Source organism: Bolinopsis microptera, chromosome 7, assembly GCF_026151205.1.
Source record: "Bolinopsis microptera isolate Bmic1 chromosome 7, MBARI_Bmic_1.0, whole genome shotgun sequence".
Classification (NCBI taxonomy): Eukaryota; Metazoa; Ctenophora; class Tentaculata; order Lobata; family Bolinopsidae; genus Bolinopsis; species Bolinopsis microptera.
This window is the reverse complement of record NC_087078.1, coordinates 19,555,319-19,572,740: the sequence shown is the minus strand read 5'-3', so window position 1 is coordinate 19,572,740 and position 17,422 is coordinate 19,555,319. Positions and strand designations below refer to the sequence as shown.

Here is a 17,422-nt window from a genome sequence, read left to right as displayed (position 1 = left end):
CGTCACGTGGTGTTGTGTTGACGTCATATTGTGACATGGCACGTGGTAGTAATTGTCATTTAAGCTGTAGTTTATCCTGAGATTGTAGTGTCCCCGCGTCATGCTGCCAGCTGCGATTTATGTGGAGAGTTACAAAAAAGTGATGTCCAGAGGGAATCAAAATACAAATATTTGACGAAAACAAAGCAAGTAAAATTCTGAACAAACAGGACAAGAGGAGAATGAAACAACCAGAATTCTGAGCAGCAATGATATGGCTCAATGGCTGCTCTTTTTACAAGATGTCAACAGACAACATTAGATTAATGACATTTACCGTTAAGAGACAGAGTCATTTGAAGGTTTTTAAAGAAAACATAAATATTCCGGAATATCAAGCTCAATAATTTGTCTACGGGGAACAAACCAAAGCCAAAACAAGGAGAAAAGTTGACACAAGACAATATGACATAACTTACTAAATTACCAAACTTCCTCAAAACAAGGTGTTGAGAGTCCACAAGGCAAACCAATATAATATAACGGTAAACGAAGCTAGAATAACGGCCCTAACAATTACAGTTGCAATAGAGGGCTTGGCAGACAAATTAAACCGGTTTCAAATGTCGACAGTTATACGATGCTAAGCTGAGATCAGGTTAAACCTAGTTAGGTAGTCTGTAGTGGTGTGACCCGTGATACGGGTCTAATGAATGTGAGGTTCTAATATGACGTCACGTAACATCTACTTCCCTTTTATATTGCAACATCGTCACTTATCAGTCTAATCGGAACCAATGAGACGATATGAATCATCAAATAATACTCGACAAAAATACTCAATTAAATCAGTCTAATGCCATATTGATATTAAGGGATGCGAAAGCGCTGGAAATACTATTGCATGTTAGTATGTATTATATATATTAGTATGTATCGATCTCGCTGGATATTTTCTAATCGTTTTCGATAAGAATCAGTGATCACGATGTTGTAAGTAAGATGATATCATGATAAGGACCTAATGGATATGACGTTTAGTTGTAATATGTCGTCACATAACATCTTATCGTCTTACTCAATATCATAACATTGTCATCAAACAGTATAATCGGAAATGATCAGAAATTTCCCAGAAATAAGATAATAGTCGATAATATCAGTACTCGATTAAATCGGTCTTACGTCAAGTACAAGAAATATATTTTGCTGAACATCTGTTACACTGTGTTTCAACCGTTACCAGCCCAAACCAATTAACTGAAATACAGGACCAGCACAGTACATGCAGGGTAAGGTGTAAGATGAGAAGGTATTACCCAAATAATTAACCCTATCAGGGGTGGTTGACACGAGGAAATACACACACACCCACACACACACACACACACACACACACACACACACACACACACACACACACACACACACACACAATATATAACACATCACCTCTCATACAAAGTGGGTCGTGGCAGATATCAGATATGAGAATTGAAAGGGGTAAGCAGGAACCTTTCATATAAAACGTCACAAGATTTTATGAATTTTCAGACCCACGTCATAATTCCAGTCAATTTCGTAAACCCCCTCACCCCAGATGCTGACGTAACCCCCTCACCCCAGATGCTGACGTAACCCCCTCACCTGACGTAACATGTGAAGCATATTAACCTCAGGGACAACAAATCAGCAAGACTGTGACTATCTAATATATAATATTCTGTCTAGATGTAACCAGTCGAATCTTCATAGCGGTGGGTTTGTAAATATTATAATCTACTGATTAATTTCATACTTTTTTCCTACTGTATTTCACATCAATTTCAACAGGTCTAGGTCAGCATATCATCAGTTTAACAGTAAAGTGCTGACCTGTTCGAATATCACTACTGTTAACTGTAAGAGAGACAAGCAGACGGCAGTAAACGCAGCAGACAAATTAACAACCAAACAATGTCCAACAATCTGCCAATGAGAAGAAGGAAGAGACAGCTGACTACTCAGGCAATATAGCTGACTACTCACAATGACTACTCACGATATTACTGAACAAGAACAAGCTAATATACGGAGTAACTGCTACGTTAACCGTACTGAGCAAGCTAGTAATACAGCATCAGCTAAGCAGATATGAGAAGGTAATTGCAGCAGTGCACGGAGCGGTGGGGAGATTGCTTGCGGAGATTGAGCAAGGGAGACCCGGATATGAGGTGTGTGTGTGTCCGTGTGGTTGGGCGATTGTTTGTACTGTGTAATGTTTTGTGTGTTGTTGTGTGCCTGTCACGTGGTGTTTGTGATGACGTCACGTGGTGTTTGTGATGACGTCACGTGATGTTGTGATGACGTCACGTGGTGTTTGTGATGACGTCACGTGGTGTTTGTGATGACGTCACGTGGTGTTTGTGGAACGGCGCATGTGTGTAAACACGCCCCTGGGAAATGATGATATATTCAGTATTAGGCCTAGGGCTAATGACTATAATTAATATTAATATGAGTGGGGAGGGAAGGAAAATGCTAAAATGACGTAATTATAAAACTTACCAGGCCACTTCGTACCCCAATTAAGTTGATTAAATGCACAATTATCTAATTTATTAACAACTAAATTAGTTACCCCAATTAGTACAATTAGTATAATTAGTATAATGACCTGTATGAGTAGCTTATTACACTGTGCATTCATGTAATTCTTCTCATTCTCCAGCTCCTCGCACGCCCTCTTCAGTTTCTCGTTCATGTCCTCCAAAGCAGTGCACGCTATCTCGAACTCTTCCAACTTCATGGACTTCTTCTTATTCTCACGATCTAGGTCTGATACCTGGGAATAGTTACCATAGTTACCATACCTGATACCTGGGAATAGTTACCATAGTTACTGGGAATATCCACAGTGGAAGACACAAAGATAAACACGATAGAGATTCTAGAAATGTCCAGTGTTGCATCTAGAAATAGATAAATATAAAAAAGAAAAAACGTGTCTTTCGCAACACTTACATCGCTCTTTGAGTCAATGTGTTTCTCTCGAAGATTCTGTATTTCTGTCAGGTGAGACTTGCGTTCTAATTGCAGTTCCTGCACTTCTTGCTGTAAATACAACGATCAGTGATCAAGTTAGCGCTTATCTTAATGCTAGAAGTTTGAGCTTCCAATTCTAAAAAACAGGACAACTAATTGATTTCACTCTGAAGTGTTGTCCCACTTAGTGTTCACTTTAACATTTACAATAAGATTAAATATTAATTAATTAAATATTACAATGAAACTAAATATTAACTTATTACAATTAAATTGCAGTTACCTCTAATCGCTCCCTGTCAAGGAAGAGCTGATCATTCTCCTCCTTCAGATCTACACAGTCCTGTCTGAGTAGCTCTAACGCTGCTCTACTCTCCGACAGAGACACACTGAAAATATAGTGTTGTCACTATATAGTGCGACACACTGAAAATATAGTGTTGTCACTATATAGTGTTGTCACTATATAGTGTTGTCACTATATAGTGCGACACACTGGAAATATAGTGTTGTCACTATATAGTGCGACACACTGAAAATATAGTGTTGTCACTATATAGTGTTGTCACTATATAGTGCGACACACTGAAAATATAGTGTTGTCACTATATAGTGTTGTCACTATATAGTGTTGTCACTATATAGTGTTGTCACTGTATAGTGTTGTCACTATATAGTGTTGTCACTATATAGTGTTGTCACTATATAGTGCGACACACTGAAAATATAGTGTTGTCACTATATAGTGCGACACACTGAAAATATAGTGTTGTCACTATATAGTGCGACACACTGAAAATATAGTGTTGTCACTATATAGTGTTGTCACTATATAGTGTTGTCACTATATAGTGTTGTCACTATATAGTGTTGTCACTATATAGTGTTGTCACTATATAGTGTTGTCACTATATAGTGTTGTCACTATATAGTGTTGTCACTATATAGTGTTGTCACTATATAGTGTTGTCACTATATAGTGTTGTCACTATATAGTGTTGTCACTATATATAGTGTTGTCACTATATAGTGTTGTCACTATATAGTGTTGTCACTATATAGTGTTGTCACTATATAGTGTTGTCACTATATAGTGTTGTCACTATATAGTGTTGTCACTATATAGTGTTGTCACTATATAGTGTTGTCACTATATAGTGTTGTCACTATATAGTGTTGTCACTATATAGTGTTGTCACTATATAGTGTTGTCACTATATATAGTGTTGTCACTATATATAGTGTTGTCACTATATAGTGTTGTCACTATATAGTGTTGTCACTATATAGTGTTGTCACTATATAGTGTTGTCACTATATAGTGTTGTCACTATATAGTGTTGTCACTATATAGTGTTGTCACTATATAGTGTTGTCACTATATAGTGTTGTCACTATATAGTGCGACACACTGAAACGAGCAACTGATTAGTGATAATGTTCCTTCTCAGCTGAATTACTCGCGACATTATCCAACTACTCATTAATATGTCATGGTGAAATTCTAGAAATTATCAATTTCTTCCGTAACTGAATATGTCGGGGAAATAGAACATATCGATTGAGGATAGCGGAAATAATAACGCATTTGCACGCTTGTCGCTAATTAGGAAGACAAATGATAAATGGGTAGTATTATTTTCTTTTAAACCGTTTTGCATCAGCTAGTGCTACTCGTGTACTAGTTTTACTTCGTTTCTGAGAGCACGACATCAAAACATTGAACCTGCTCGCACTGCCGTTTGTGAAACACAAGGATTTGTTTTTAGAATCGCCGACCAGATCCACCGCGATGCCAAACTGCGGGAACAAAGGAGGACGGCCTCTGCGGCTGAACATGTCAGGAACTACGATGAGGCTGGGAACCATGTAAACAGTGCTTTGACTTAGGTCTTCAGATTGAAACTGCAATGCTCACGGAAAATTCGCATTCCCTTATGGAATAATATGGAAAATAACAAAGTGAAATACTATTTCCTTCATTTAAGTGCAAGTTGAAATGTTTTTTCTGAAAACAACATCAAGAGCGCAATTATAAGAATAAAACCAAAGAACTGTGCAATAAAAGCGGACAAATTGGAGTCAATTGTAATCCACGCCTTGCACGGGTTACAACCGACATGGAAACAAAGAGAATCGAGATTACTAAATTGTTTAAACCCTAAATTAGGCTCTCTAACACGTCGGATATGGGTTTCAATCGCATTCGTCGACAAGAAACGTTCATTATTTCTCATGAGTCATCATCTCTTAGATAACATATACAAAACATAATAATATGTTTAAATAAAGCTGCTGATTCCGTTATAACAATCATCATGCCATCCTATACCGCATGCAGATACCGGACTTGCTGGGGTTAAAATTGTGGCCAGGTGGTTCTCTAGTGTTCTCTGTAGTATGTGTATGTTGTGTAGTATCCCTCTCTAAACGGTCGGAATCTCAATAGTTCTCAGTGTATTGTGTATGTTGTGTAGTATCCCTCTCTAAACGGTCGGAATCTCAATAGTTCTCAGTGTATTGTGTATGTAGTTCTCAGGAAACCAAAAACCGCGCAGACTTCCTAAGTGTTCCAACAAAAATTATGTGGCCAAACTTATAAACATTCTCTAAATTACACCACTCATTTCTCCCATTTCTTATAAGTTTACAGGTGCACCCAGACTATTGGGTTGGATTTTATTGATATTTTTATTGTTTCTCGATACATGCTGGCTAGGAAGTAGGAGCTGGTGTTCCTAGTTCCGATGCTCAACAATTAGTAGAAAAGTAGAATTATTAATATAATTATTACATTCGTGTAGATCCCACGCTGATACCGCTACTCCATACACTGATACACTGTAATTAAAGAATTTGCACGTTCAGCGTGTCTAACCTGTGACAGTCCGGCGAAAATAAAAGACACAACCAACTATCATATTAACGTAACATCGTTTAAAATCAAGTCCTAAAGCTCTGTTGACCAGATAGACCTAAAACTAGGCTAAGATACACATCATGATTCAGACTTCTTACCTTTTACTGTTAGAAACACCAATCTAATCATGCTTCATAGTAACTGAATGGATACAGAATACAAAGATATATCTATTATATTATATTGATTTGGTCATTTGTAAGATATAATATATACATACAAATGAACAAATCACACGACATTTATACTTAAGTCAAGGCAAAAATTTGACTTTTAATGTTGTAGGGCTAAGATAACAGTGGACATCTAATGACAGGTAGTAACTCGGTTTGGATCCTATACAGTATACACTGGTAATATCCATACCCTCTGCATGTGGCGGGAGTAGCCATGATGACAGTGGCATTTTATATATTTGAGCTGAGGGGTCGTTAACATGTTACATTTAAAACACTTTTTGGTCCATTTTTAACCCCATCAGTAATCACTTTTACATGTAGCTATTGTGTTAAAATTAAACTAGTTTGGAAATTAACAGAACTTTGCTGATCAAGAGAAAAGAAAGCTGAAAAGATATCAGCAGCTGACAGAAGAGATAGAAGCCAACGGATAAGCTTGCAAGCTCCAGAGACAGTAGAAGTGGGAGCACGACTACAGCCTCCAAACCTTTATGAACCATCTGAACCTAAAGACTAAAGAGAAAACGAAGGCCTGTATGAAGATTGCTGAAATCAGCCTGAGGAATTCGTATATCATCTATCTGTCCAGAAACACCACCGTATGGACAGATGATTGGGAGTTAGTCAAGAGACCAGTCATAGCATAGTAGGAGCGTAGAATATTTGGACCCAGAAAAACATGTTTAATACCGCTATAAACCCGTCATAAGCCGGGGACTACTATGAAAGTGATGATGCTGTGTCCTACAAAGTTGTACCTCATCACGCCAAGTTGAACTATTGCATAATATAATCTCCCTCAAGGTACTCACTCCTTAGAAGCCCGTTCCCACCCCTAATAATATGTAACGACCCCCTAAGGAGGGGACTATTGTTTTTAAGTGAGCACGATGTGGAAATAGGGGTAATACTCTAGTAGCAGGGAGGGGTAATACTCTAGTAGCAGAGAGGGGTAAGTTCAATTAAGATTAGCCTGAATCCCACCCATCCATGTTTTTATGGAAATTTGTAGACCTACTTCGGTCATACAACAAAAGGACCCTTGCGGCTTGCACTCATTAAGGATGCAAAATGATGTTTGTTTCACAAAAACACAAGTAAAGGGTAAAAGTGAATAAGTGATGTCGTCATCTTTCGTCTTAGAACCTTTGCAACATCTTCCGTAAATTTAAAACCGATTTTTGTATTAGCAAATAAACAGAGGAGTGAGGAAATGAGGACATTTTAAGATTTTAATGGCAATTTTGTACTGACTGCTGATAAAACACACTACAGGCTACAGAGGATGAAGATATAGCAGTTGTAATCTGAACAATGCATTCAACTGTTTCACTACGTAGCAAGTCCTCGCATTTAATGTTTCGCCGAGTAAAGCGTAAGTCTGAACATTATAAAAATCATAGACATTCACGAAGAAGAGAGCGTCATATTTCATCGATAACCGTTGGGAAAAATAAATCCAGACGTCTGTCTCCGATGGAATAAATTAAAAAACGTGGCTGTGACGTCAGAACATGAGACGTGGATAGGAAATAGTCGGTAATGATTACCATCAACTCGAACAAAATCACATAATTCGGCAGTATAAGAGCTTGAAACATGGTGCATTCATAATTTATATGGTGGTGGTATGTGTACCCTAGTAGTGGTACACTTAACACTAGTAGTGAGACGATATAATACAGAATCTAGTATTTAAATAACCAACCTAAAATGAACGGAATGCGAATCGAAACAGTCTGAAACTCTTATTATAAATGCTCGATTGGTTATCAGTTTTCTATTTTAAATGACAGCAGCAAGAATTAGTTAGCCTCATAGCCTGACAGGTCTAACTAAATCTTGAAACTTAGCTGCGGAAATTTAAACATCGCGACGCGCCGACTAGCTGCAAGCAAAGTTAAATTTTTTAGAAAGACTGAACGAGTTCATTATAAATCATTTTATTATTAATTGAACTTAAGGAAGTGATTACAGTGATTTTGATTAACAAAAACCAGCTCATTAGCTATTGGGCCTTAATTTCAATTACCCGCTGATGAGATGTCTATGAGATGTCGTCAAAAATAAAATTCTGTAGAATTCACTAATGGAATGAAAAAATAGACTCACGATTCATAGCTGACATCAAGGATTTCTGATTTGTTGGGCGACTTATTCTCGTCTGAAATTATCAAATAATTAAAGTAATTAGCAGCAAATAATTAAAGTAATTAGTTGAGCAGCTCTGATAAATGATGATTAGTATTTACAATAATTACTCATCAGCTGGCAAGGTGGGGTAATTAATTGTCAAAGCAGGTCGTGGTTAGATAATGGATATACGGACTAAAATTATCACGTGAAAAATAGCACACAATAGTGGAATTCATACTGCATTCTGGTATTTCTGCAGATGAAAATTGGGTTTAATCGAGCGAGTTGCACAGTTTTACCATTAAGAATGTGCGCTTCATTAACAAGCGTGCATTTCAAATATAAATTCATATGTGCGATAGATATGCGTTATGCAACCAAGCACTGAAGGCAGGTTTAACCACGCACACATTTATTCGGCGCAAAGATTTCTGAACTTTTAGAAAAAACGCCCTATGCTACTAAGTATTTTGTCACGTAATATATAGTATTATGTAGTATATGGTCTATGATAAGGTTGGAGAGGTGTACCACTACTTAATACTTACTGTTTTCTTTAATAGATGAGATATTGCTGATGGGAGTCAGGGCGAGGGAGGCGGAGAGCCTCTGTTTTATTGGAGTAGAGGAGAGAGAGACGTGATGTTCCTGTTTTATTGGAGTAGAGGAGAGAGAGACGTGATGTTCGTATTGGCTTCCTTTACTTATACGACGCGATGGAGACGTGCTGATGCTGTGGGATATGGTTATATTGCTCGTGTTGTTGTGTTTAGCCAACAGAACTTTAGTTGTCAGTAGAATACGGAGTTCGAAAATAAAAATTACTCCAGCAGTTTTCAAACATTCAAACGAACAGGATAACTTGGTCATTAGTGCTTTTTACCTGGTGACACTTTCGTCAAGACTCTGTTGTAAACTCTTGTTTTGTTTCTGGTAACTCTTGTTCTGCCGCTTTATTATTGACAACTCCTGTTGAGACAAGAACAACATAATACATCAACTTACAGTGTTCTAAAGTTAAATCTACTTAAATCAGAAGAAATTAACGGAATTTGACAGACAGCAGGGGCCATGTTTAAACCTGTCTAAGACTGTCATTTTGGTTGGTATTTTCTTTAACTCGATCTTCTAAAACTGAAATGCGTTCTTCTTTCATCTTTAGAGAATGATTTAGACTTTGTTTCAACCTTTCTTCATACTTGAGGAACTTCCTGGAAAGGAAAGCATGTTGCAGTTTTCCAAAACATTGTGTGCAACAATAAGTTTCAAGGGTGAAACCAATTTTGTCTTCAAGCTCCATTGAATTTATATGTTATTATCAAAAACCGCTTAAATATAGCTTACTCTCTGTCGCTGATAACGTTCACTTCGTTTAGTTTTTCAGTATCGTAACCAATCTCTTTCAAGATGATATGTGCTTCTGATAGCTTCTGTTGAAAACCTTCCACTCTTGTTTTCTATGGAGATGATTAATATGAATTTACCCGCCAAAGGATAGCCACGATAATTAGAAAGAAGTGAAGTTACAAATCAAAGAAAATTACAAATTAGAATTAAGCTAAAAAACCTCGAGATTGATCTGTTCCTGGAGTCTGACAAGCTCTGCTTTGTTCGTGTCGAGTTGAAGCTTATCTTTTTCAGTGTTCTGTTCCAGCATTTGCAGCTAAATGGTGGAAAAATTCTTTTAGTAAATCAACTTAAATACGGTAAAAAGTATGAAACCATTTTTTCTAGCAACTGTTGACAAGCAAGCTACTCTGCAGGGGTGTAGGTACCACGTGATGCCCATATAAGGAGTGTATACTATTACTACACGTGATGTCCATATAAGGGCACTACTCTGCTTTCACATCCCCGGCCCAAATTGTCTAAGTATTTAACGAGCTATTTCCAAACATTAACGCGAATAATAAAGGGAACATGTGCAGTAAATGGTGTTATGATAATATGGTGGTTTGACAATAAATAGACGACTTATTTATGATACATATTATGTGGTTTCATGCAATATCTGTATGAGGGAACCTTGCACTTTATAACATGGGGGATATTGTACAAACAACAAAAGTTTACTTTATTACTTTATTCAATACTTCAATATCCTGAAGATAATAAAATTAATGCTTATCATTTACATATATCGTTAAGTAAAACCCCGATTTACCGCGGAGTTTTGGGGAAGGAAACAGCCGTGGTAAATCGGGGATCTCGGTAAATCGGGTTACATACCTTAGCGTTAGAATTCCTCAAGTTTTCTGTTTGAGTTTTGAGATGCAAGTTATCCATTTCGAGTCGCTTTATCTTGCTGTTCTGTACTTCTGTGCTCATAGACTCATCTTTGCTTCCTTCCCAAACGGTGCCTGTGATTTAAGATAAACCATTCAGACTTCAGATGTCATGAAGTGAAAACATGAATAGGAAATGATGAAAAGATGTTTAAATCAGAAGATCTAAGTATTATCTTGGATGTTGCAGAGCTTTTAAGAGGATTCTGACAATTTGGACAAAAGTCGGGGTTAACTTTTTCCTTTGTTGAAATGCAATCATGCATTTCACCCGTTTTCTCAGGAAAAAAATAGATAAGAGAATCGGGCTCAAGTGCGCCCAACTAAAAAACATGGAGCTCTGGGCAGAGCCCATATCTCCTAAATAAGAAAAACTAAACGGAAAAGCTGCTATTCAAAGAGATCACATTTCGCATGTGACTTGTTATCCACTCTGACAGAATAATCACTCAAATCATTGGTCACCTCACAATAAATTCACTCACTGCCACCTTTTAGAGGATTGGGAGGCTATTTTGAGGCAATCTCCTAAGGACAATTCGGAAAGTTAATGTTAATTATCACAATCTCACCTCACATTCTAGTATTCATTATCTTTTGATTCTAAATTTTTGACGGATATATATTACGGGTATAGTAAATCATAAATAAATAACAATAAACAACAAAACATGGATGGCATCTGGTTCTCAGTAACCCACCCCTCTCTCAGTAGTAACCAACCCCTCTCTCAGTAGTAACCCACCCCTCTCTCAGCAGTAACCCACCCCTCTCTCAGTAGTAACCCACCCCTCTCTCAGTAGTAACCCACCCCTCTCTCAGTAGTAACCCACCCCTCTCTCAGTAGTAACCCACCCCTCTCTCAGCAGTAACCCACCCCTCTCTCAGTAGTAACCCACCCCTCTCTCAGCAGTAACCCATCCCTCTCTCAGCAGTAACCCACCCCTCTCTCAGCAGTAACCCACCCCTCTCTCAGCAGTAACCCACCCCTCTCTCAGTAGTAACCCACCCCTCTCTCAGCAGTAACCCACCCCTCTCTCAGTAGTAACCCACCCCTCTTTCAGCAGTAACCCACCCCTCTCTCAGCAGTAACCCATCCCTCTCTCAGCAGTAACCCACCCCTCTCCCAGCAGTAACCCATCCCTCTCTCAGTAGTAACCCACCCCTCTCTCAGTAGTAACCCATCCCTCTCTCAGTAGTAACCCACCCCTCTCTCAGCAGTAACACACCCCTCTCTCAGTAGTAACCCACCCCTCCCTCAGTAGTAACCCACCACTCTCCCAGCAGTAACCCACCCCTCTCTCAGTAGTAACCCACCCCTCTCTCAGTAGTAACCCATCCCTCTCTCAGTAGTAACCCACATCTCTCTCAGTAGTAACCCACCCCTCTCTCAGTAGTAACCCATCCCTCTCTCAGTAGTAACCCACCCCTCTCTCAGCAGTAACCCACCCCTCTCTCAGCAGTAACCCACCCCTCTCCCAGCAGTAACCCACCCCTCTCTCAGCAGTAACCCACCCCTCTCTCAGTAGTAACCCACCCCTCTCTCAGCAGTAACCCACCCCTCTCTCAGTAGTAACCCACCCCTCTCTCAGTAGTAACCCACCCCTCTCTCAGCAGTAACCCGCCCCTCTCTCAGCAGTAACCCACCCCTCTCTCAGCAGTAACCCAACCCTCTCTCAGTAGTAACCCACCCCTCTCTCAGTAGTAACCCACCCCTCTCTCAGCAGTAACCCACCCCTCTCTCAGTAGTAACCCACCCCTCTCTCAACAGTAACCCACCCCTCTCTCAGCAGTAACCCGCCCCTCTCTCAGCAGTGACCCACCCCTCTCTCAGCAGTAACCTGCCCCTCTCTCAGCAGTAACACACCCATCTCTCTGCAGTAACCCACCCCTCTCTCAGTAGTAACCCACCCTCTCTCAGTAGTAACCTACCCCTCTCTCAGTAGTAACCCACCCCTCTCTCAGTAGTAACCCACCCCTCTCTCAGCAGTAACCCACCCCTCTCTCAGTAGTAACCCACCCCTCTCTCAGTAGTAACCCACCCCTCTCTCAGTAGTAACCCACCCCTCTCTCAGCAGTAACCCACCCCTCTCTCAGTAGTAACCCACCCCTCTCTCAGCAGTAACTCACCCCTCTCTCAGTAGTAACCCACCCCTCTCTCAGTAGTAACCCACCCCTCTCTCAGTAGTAACCCACCCCTCTCTCAGTAGTAACCCACCCCTCTCTCAGCAGTAACCCACCCCTCTCTCAGCAGTAACCCACCCCTCTCTCAGCAGTAACCCACCCCTCTCTCAGCAGTAACTCACCCCTCTCTCAACAGTAACCCACCCCTCTCTCAGTAGTAACCCACCCCTCTCTCAGCAGTAACCCACCCCTCTCTCAGTAGTAACCCACCCCTCTCTCAGTAGTAGCCCACCCCTCTCCCTGCAGTAACCCACCCCTCTCTCAGTAGTAACCCACCCCTCTCTCAGTAGTAACCCACCCCTCTCTCAGTAGTAACCCACCCCTCTCTCAGCAGTAACCCACCCCTCTCTCAGCAGTAACCCACCCCTCTCTCAGCAGTAACCCACCCCTCTCTCAGTAGTAAACCACCCCTCTCTCAGTAGTAACCCACCCCTCTCTCAGTAGTAACCCACCCCTCTCTCAGCAGTAACCCACCCCTCTCTCAGCAGTAACCCACCCCTCTCTCAGTAGTAAACCACCCCTCTCTCAGTAGTAACCCACCCCTCTCTCAGTAGTAACCCACCCCTCTCTCAGTAGTAACCCACCCCTCTCTCAGTAGTAACCCACCCCTCTCTCAGCAGTAACCCAACCCTCTCTCAGTAGTAACCCACCCTCTCTCAGCAGTTACCCACCCTCTCTCAGCAGTAACCCACCCTCTCTCAGTAGTAACCCACCCCTCTCTCAGTAGTAACCCACCCTCTCTCAGCAGTAACCCACCCTCTCTCAGCAGTAACCCACCCCTCTCTCAGCAGTAACCCACCCCTCTCTCAGTAGTAACCCACCCCTCTCTCAGCAGTAACCCACCCCTCTCTCAGCAGTAACCCACCCCTCTCTCAGCAGTAACCCACCCCTCTCTCAGCAGTAACCCACCCCTCTCTCAGTAGTAACCCATCCCTCTCTCAGTAGTAACCCACCCCTCTCTCAGCAGTAACCCACCCCTCTCTCAGTAGTAACCCACCCCTCTCTCAGTAGTAACCCACCCCTCTCTCAGCAGTAACCCACCCCTCTCTCAGCAGTAACCCACCCTTTTCTCAGCAGTAACCCACCCCTCTCTCAGCAGTAACCCACCCCTCTCTCAGCAGTAACCCACCCCTCTCTCAGCAGTAACCCACCCCTCTCTCAGTAGTAGCCCACCCCTCTCCCAGCAGTAACCCACCCCTCTCTCAGTAGTAACCCACCCCTCTCTCAGTAGTAACCCACCCCTCTCTCCGCGTCCGTAGTATCCCACCCCTCTCTCAGCAGTAACCCACCCCTCTCTCAGCAGTAACCCACCCCTCTCTCAGCAGTAACCCACCCCTCTCTCAGTAGTAAACCACCCCTCTCTCAGTAGTAACCCACCCCTCTCTCAGTAGTAACCCACCCCTCTCTCAGTAGTAACCCACCCCTCTCTCAGTAGTAACCCACCCCTCTCTCAGCAGTAACCCAACCCTCTCTCAGTAGTAACCCACCCTCTCTCAGCAGTAACCCACCCTCTCTCAGCAGTAACCCACCCCTCTCTCAGCAGTAACCCACCCCTCTCTCAGCAGTAACCCACCCCTCTCTCAGCAGTAACCCACCCCTCTCTCAGCAGTAACCCACCCCTCTCTCAGCAGTAACCCACCCCTCTCTCAGTAGTAACCCACCCCTCTCTCAGTAGTAACCCACCTCTCTCTCAGTAGTAACCCACCCCTCTCTCAGCAGTAACCCACCCCTCTCTCAGCAGTAACCCACCCCTCTCTCAGCAGTAACCCACCCCTCTCTCAGTAGTAACCCACCCCTCTCTCAGTAGTAACCCACCCCTCTCTCAGTAGTAACCCACCCCTCTCTCAGTAGTAACCCACCCCTCTCTCAGTAGTAACCCACCCCTCTCTCAGCAGTAACCCACCCCTCTCTCAGCAGTAACCCAACCCTCTCTCAGTAGTAGCCCACCCCTCTCCCAGCAGTAACCCACCCCTCTCTCAGTAGTAACCCACCCCTCTCTCAGTAGTAACCCACCCCTCTCTCAGTAGTAACCCACCCCTCTCTCACTAGTAACCCACCCCTCTCTCAGTAGTAACCCACCCCTCTCTCAGCAGTAACCCACCCCTCTCTCAGTAGTAACCCACCCCTCTCTCAGTAGTAACCCACCCCTCTCTCAGTAGTAACCCACCCCTCTCTCAGCAGTAACCCACCCCTCTCTCAGCAGTAACCCACCCCTCTCTCAGTAGTAACCCACCCCTCTCTCAGTAGTAACCCACCCCTCTCTCAGCAGTAACCCACCCCTCTCTCAGCAGCGATATAAAACTTACTGCGGCGTCTGTTGATGATGGGAGTTTGTCCGTTATCATCGAGAGACAGTTCCTTCTCGATTGTCACGTACTTGTGTGAGTCAGTTACACCGTCCCGTTCCAACATGGCCATCCTGGGGGGAGGTATATTATCATTTCTTTAAAAGGAGGTTTTATTCAAGCGATTAATACAATTGATTATTATATGTCCTAAAAATTGTGTTTGAATGAGGCTGTGTTGTACGTAGTACCAAAACGGAGCATTGAGTGTTGAACGCAAATTTTCGTTTGCGTTCAAGAGCGAGTGGTCTAGACATTTTCTTTGAATTGAAACAGATTTTAAAATAGCAGATATCAAACCAACTGAATTAATTGTAAACTGCCCTTGAAGTCATTAAGACTAGTGAGTAATTGTAAGCGATCGTTAAGAAAACAGCAAAGCAACAGAACACCAGCCGAATTGCTGATCACACAGCTACAGTGCTCTTTTATTACTTACTTCCAATTTTTAGAAGCCGCTCTGGGACAAAATCAATCAGAATCGGATAAGAAATCTTATAAATAATTTGAAATTTGAACCTTGAGTTGATCAGGTACGCCGATACGAAATGATGAGGCATATTGTGATGATTATTGATTAGATCTTATTTTACCTTATTTCGTTGTTGGATGCTGTGAGTTCATCTATTTCCTTCTGCATTTGTGATATCATATTGGCACTGAAAATTGAAGTGAAGCCCAAGCGTATGTACCTCAAGAAGGCTTAAAATCGTTGTGACACGACATCTACTTCTCTAGAGATATTATAAAGGAGCAGTAGGGTAATCAATAATCATTAGATCTCATCACATAGAAACCTTGCACTTACTACACCAGCTAAGGTAAGGCGTGGCGACAAAAGTACATTAATCAAGTAGCATGGGTATTTGTTGCAAAAATCTAAAGACCTATTTCTTGTGCATACAAATCCAAACAGAAACTAACCTGTGTTTGAGTTCAAGTTCGACCTGTTTCTTCTTATTGGTCATGTCCTGTATAACCCTATCACCGTACTCCTTTTGTGCACTGAGTTCTTCTAACATTGCGCGTAATTTTATGTTCTTTTCTTCCTCAGCTGAGAAACGTTAGGATTAGTAGGTTTAATGCCTCTGGGTAGTGCTCCTTGATCAGTACGATATAGGGGGCCCTGTCTGAAACATGACTTTAAACTAGACCACAAATCATGACGTGGGTATCAAATTGTCATGCACGTTAGTCGACAATCATAAGATATGCCGATTATTTCATGCCTATAAAACAGCGACCGGCAAAAGAAGTTCGGCGACTTAAAACTATGATTTAAGTTAATTTTATACATAATTAATTAGTTCAGTGGTATATAATGAGTGATTATCATTCACCTATCATAGCTTTATTGATCTGCTCTGAACTGACAAGCTCCTCCTTCAGCAGCTCGTTCATTTCCATGAGCTGATCGTTGTGATTCTTCAGTTCCTTGACTCTGTTCTTTAGATACTCCATATCCTCTAGCTTATCTCGGTATTTGGCGATATCCGCTTCGTATTTATCCAACTTCTCGGCCTTGGCAATGGCTTATTATTTGTTGTGCGAAAGACAACGGATTGATAACCAATTCAAGACTTCAATAGTGTCTATTTTAATAGCTTTAAAAAGCAATCCGTCTATTTTATGAGCTCTCATGTATGACCACGTCAAGCAATTCGTCTAGAAAAAACGTCATGTGGTTCTGAGAACGGCATACATAGTTTAAATATCACGTGAGTGTTAAAATATTTGTGGTGTGTTTACTAGAAGATGCGTAACATGTATGTATGTGTTTACTAACCAACCTTAGTTCTCAGAGAGTCTATCTCGTCTCTGTAAATTCTAGCAGCTTGAGCATCATCGTACAGAGTCCGATACTGCGATGAAATGTTATTATTAAGAGGAATGCAGATTATGTAATTGAGATGGTCTCTGTTTTTCTTATGAAACTCTACAGCGGAGTCTGTATTTTAATGGCTTGCTGACTAAATTACAACATTCCTGACATGGCATGCAACGAAACAAATAATGATAAATAAAGGTCTATTTTATTGACCAACAATGAATCTGTAACAATTTTATCAAGGGCGACTTTTAATTGATATGTCCCTCACCTCATTTTTTAGACGTGATATTTGTTCATTAGTTGCAGCACTTTCCTCCTTCAGTCGGGTGATGAGATCAGTCTTGGTTTCGCTGAAACAGATGGAATTCAAGATATTTTACATGTCTCTCAAGACCAACAGTAATGAGTCTGTGATATTATGTGAGTTACTCCACCTTGTCAGCATTGCTGTAATGTAACTTGTAAATGAATAATTATGCAGCAAATCGATAGTAATCGACAGTTCAGGATTACGACACACAAGAAAATCATTATAGGAG

General features: G+C 41.3%; 1 protein-coding gene across 2 annotated transcripts in view; it reads right to left on the bottom strand.

Annotated features, from left to right (window-relative positions):
• LOC134818235 (girdin-like) overlaps positions 1 to 17,422 on the bottom strand; it is a 63,853-nt gene that overhangs the window by 4,962 nt on the left and 41,469 nt on the right. Inside the window, exons 10-26 of one of the 2 annotated variants that reach the window (XM_063827711.1) lie at positions 17,152 to 17,233; positions 16,843 to 16,914; positions 16,393 to 16,573; positions 15,977 to 16,106; positions 15,646 to 15,711; positions 15,492 to 15,512; positions 15,014 to 15,126; positions 10,468 to 10,598; positions 9,806 to 9,901; positions 9,583 to 9,695; positions 9,320 to 9,449; positions 9,122 to 9,207; positions 8,787 to 8,971; positions 8,215 to 8,266; positions 3,287 to 3,392; positions 2,983 to 3,072; positions 2,636 to 2,803 (exon numbers count right to left, since the gene is read on the bottom strand). In XM_063827711.1, the coding sequence (XP_063683781.1) occupies positions 2,636 to 2,803; positions 2,983 to 3,072; positions 3,287 to 3,392; positions 8,215 to 8,266; positions 8,787 to 8,971; positions 9,122 to 9,207; positions 9,320 to 9,449; positions 9,583 to 9,695; positions 9,806 to 9,901; positions 10,468 to 10,598; positions 15,014 to 15,126; positions 15,492 to 15,512; positions 15,646 to 15,711; positions 15,977 to 16,106; positions 16,393 to 16,573; positions 16,843 to 16,914; positions 17,152 to 17,233 (1,822 nt within the window). The remainder of the gene's footprint in view (positions 1 to 2,635; positions 2,804 to 2,982; positions 3,073 to 3,286; positions 3,393 to 8,214; positions 8,267 to 8,786; positions 8,972 to 9,121; positions 9,208 to 9,319; positions 9,450 to 9,582; positions 9,696 to 9,805; positions 9,902 to 10,467; positions 10,599 to 15,013; positions 15,127 to 15,491; positions 15,513 to 15,645; positions 15,712 to 15,976; positions 16,107 to 16,392; positions 16,574 to 16,842; positions 16,915 to 17,151; positions 17,234 to 17,422) is intronic. The other variant, XM_063827712.1, reaches the window with a different exon arrangement.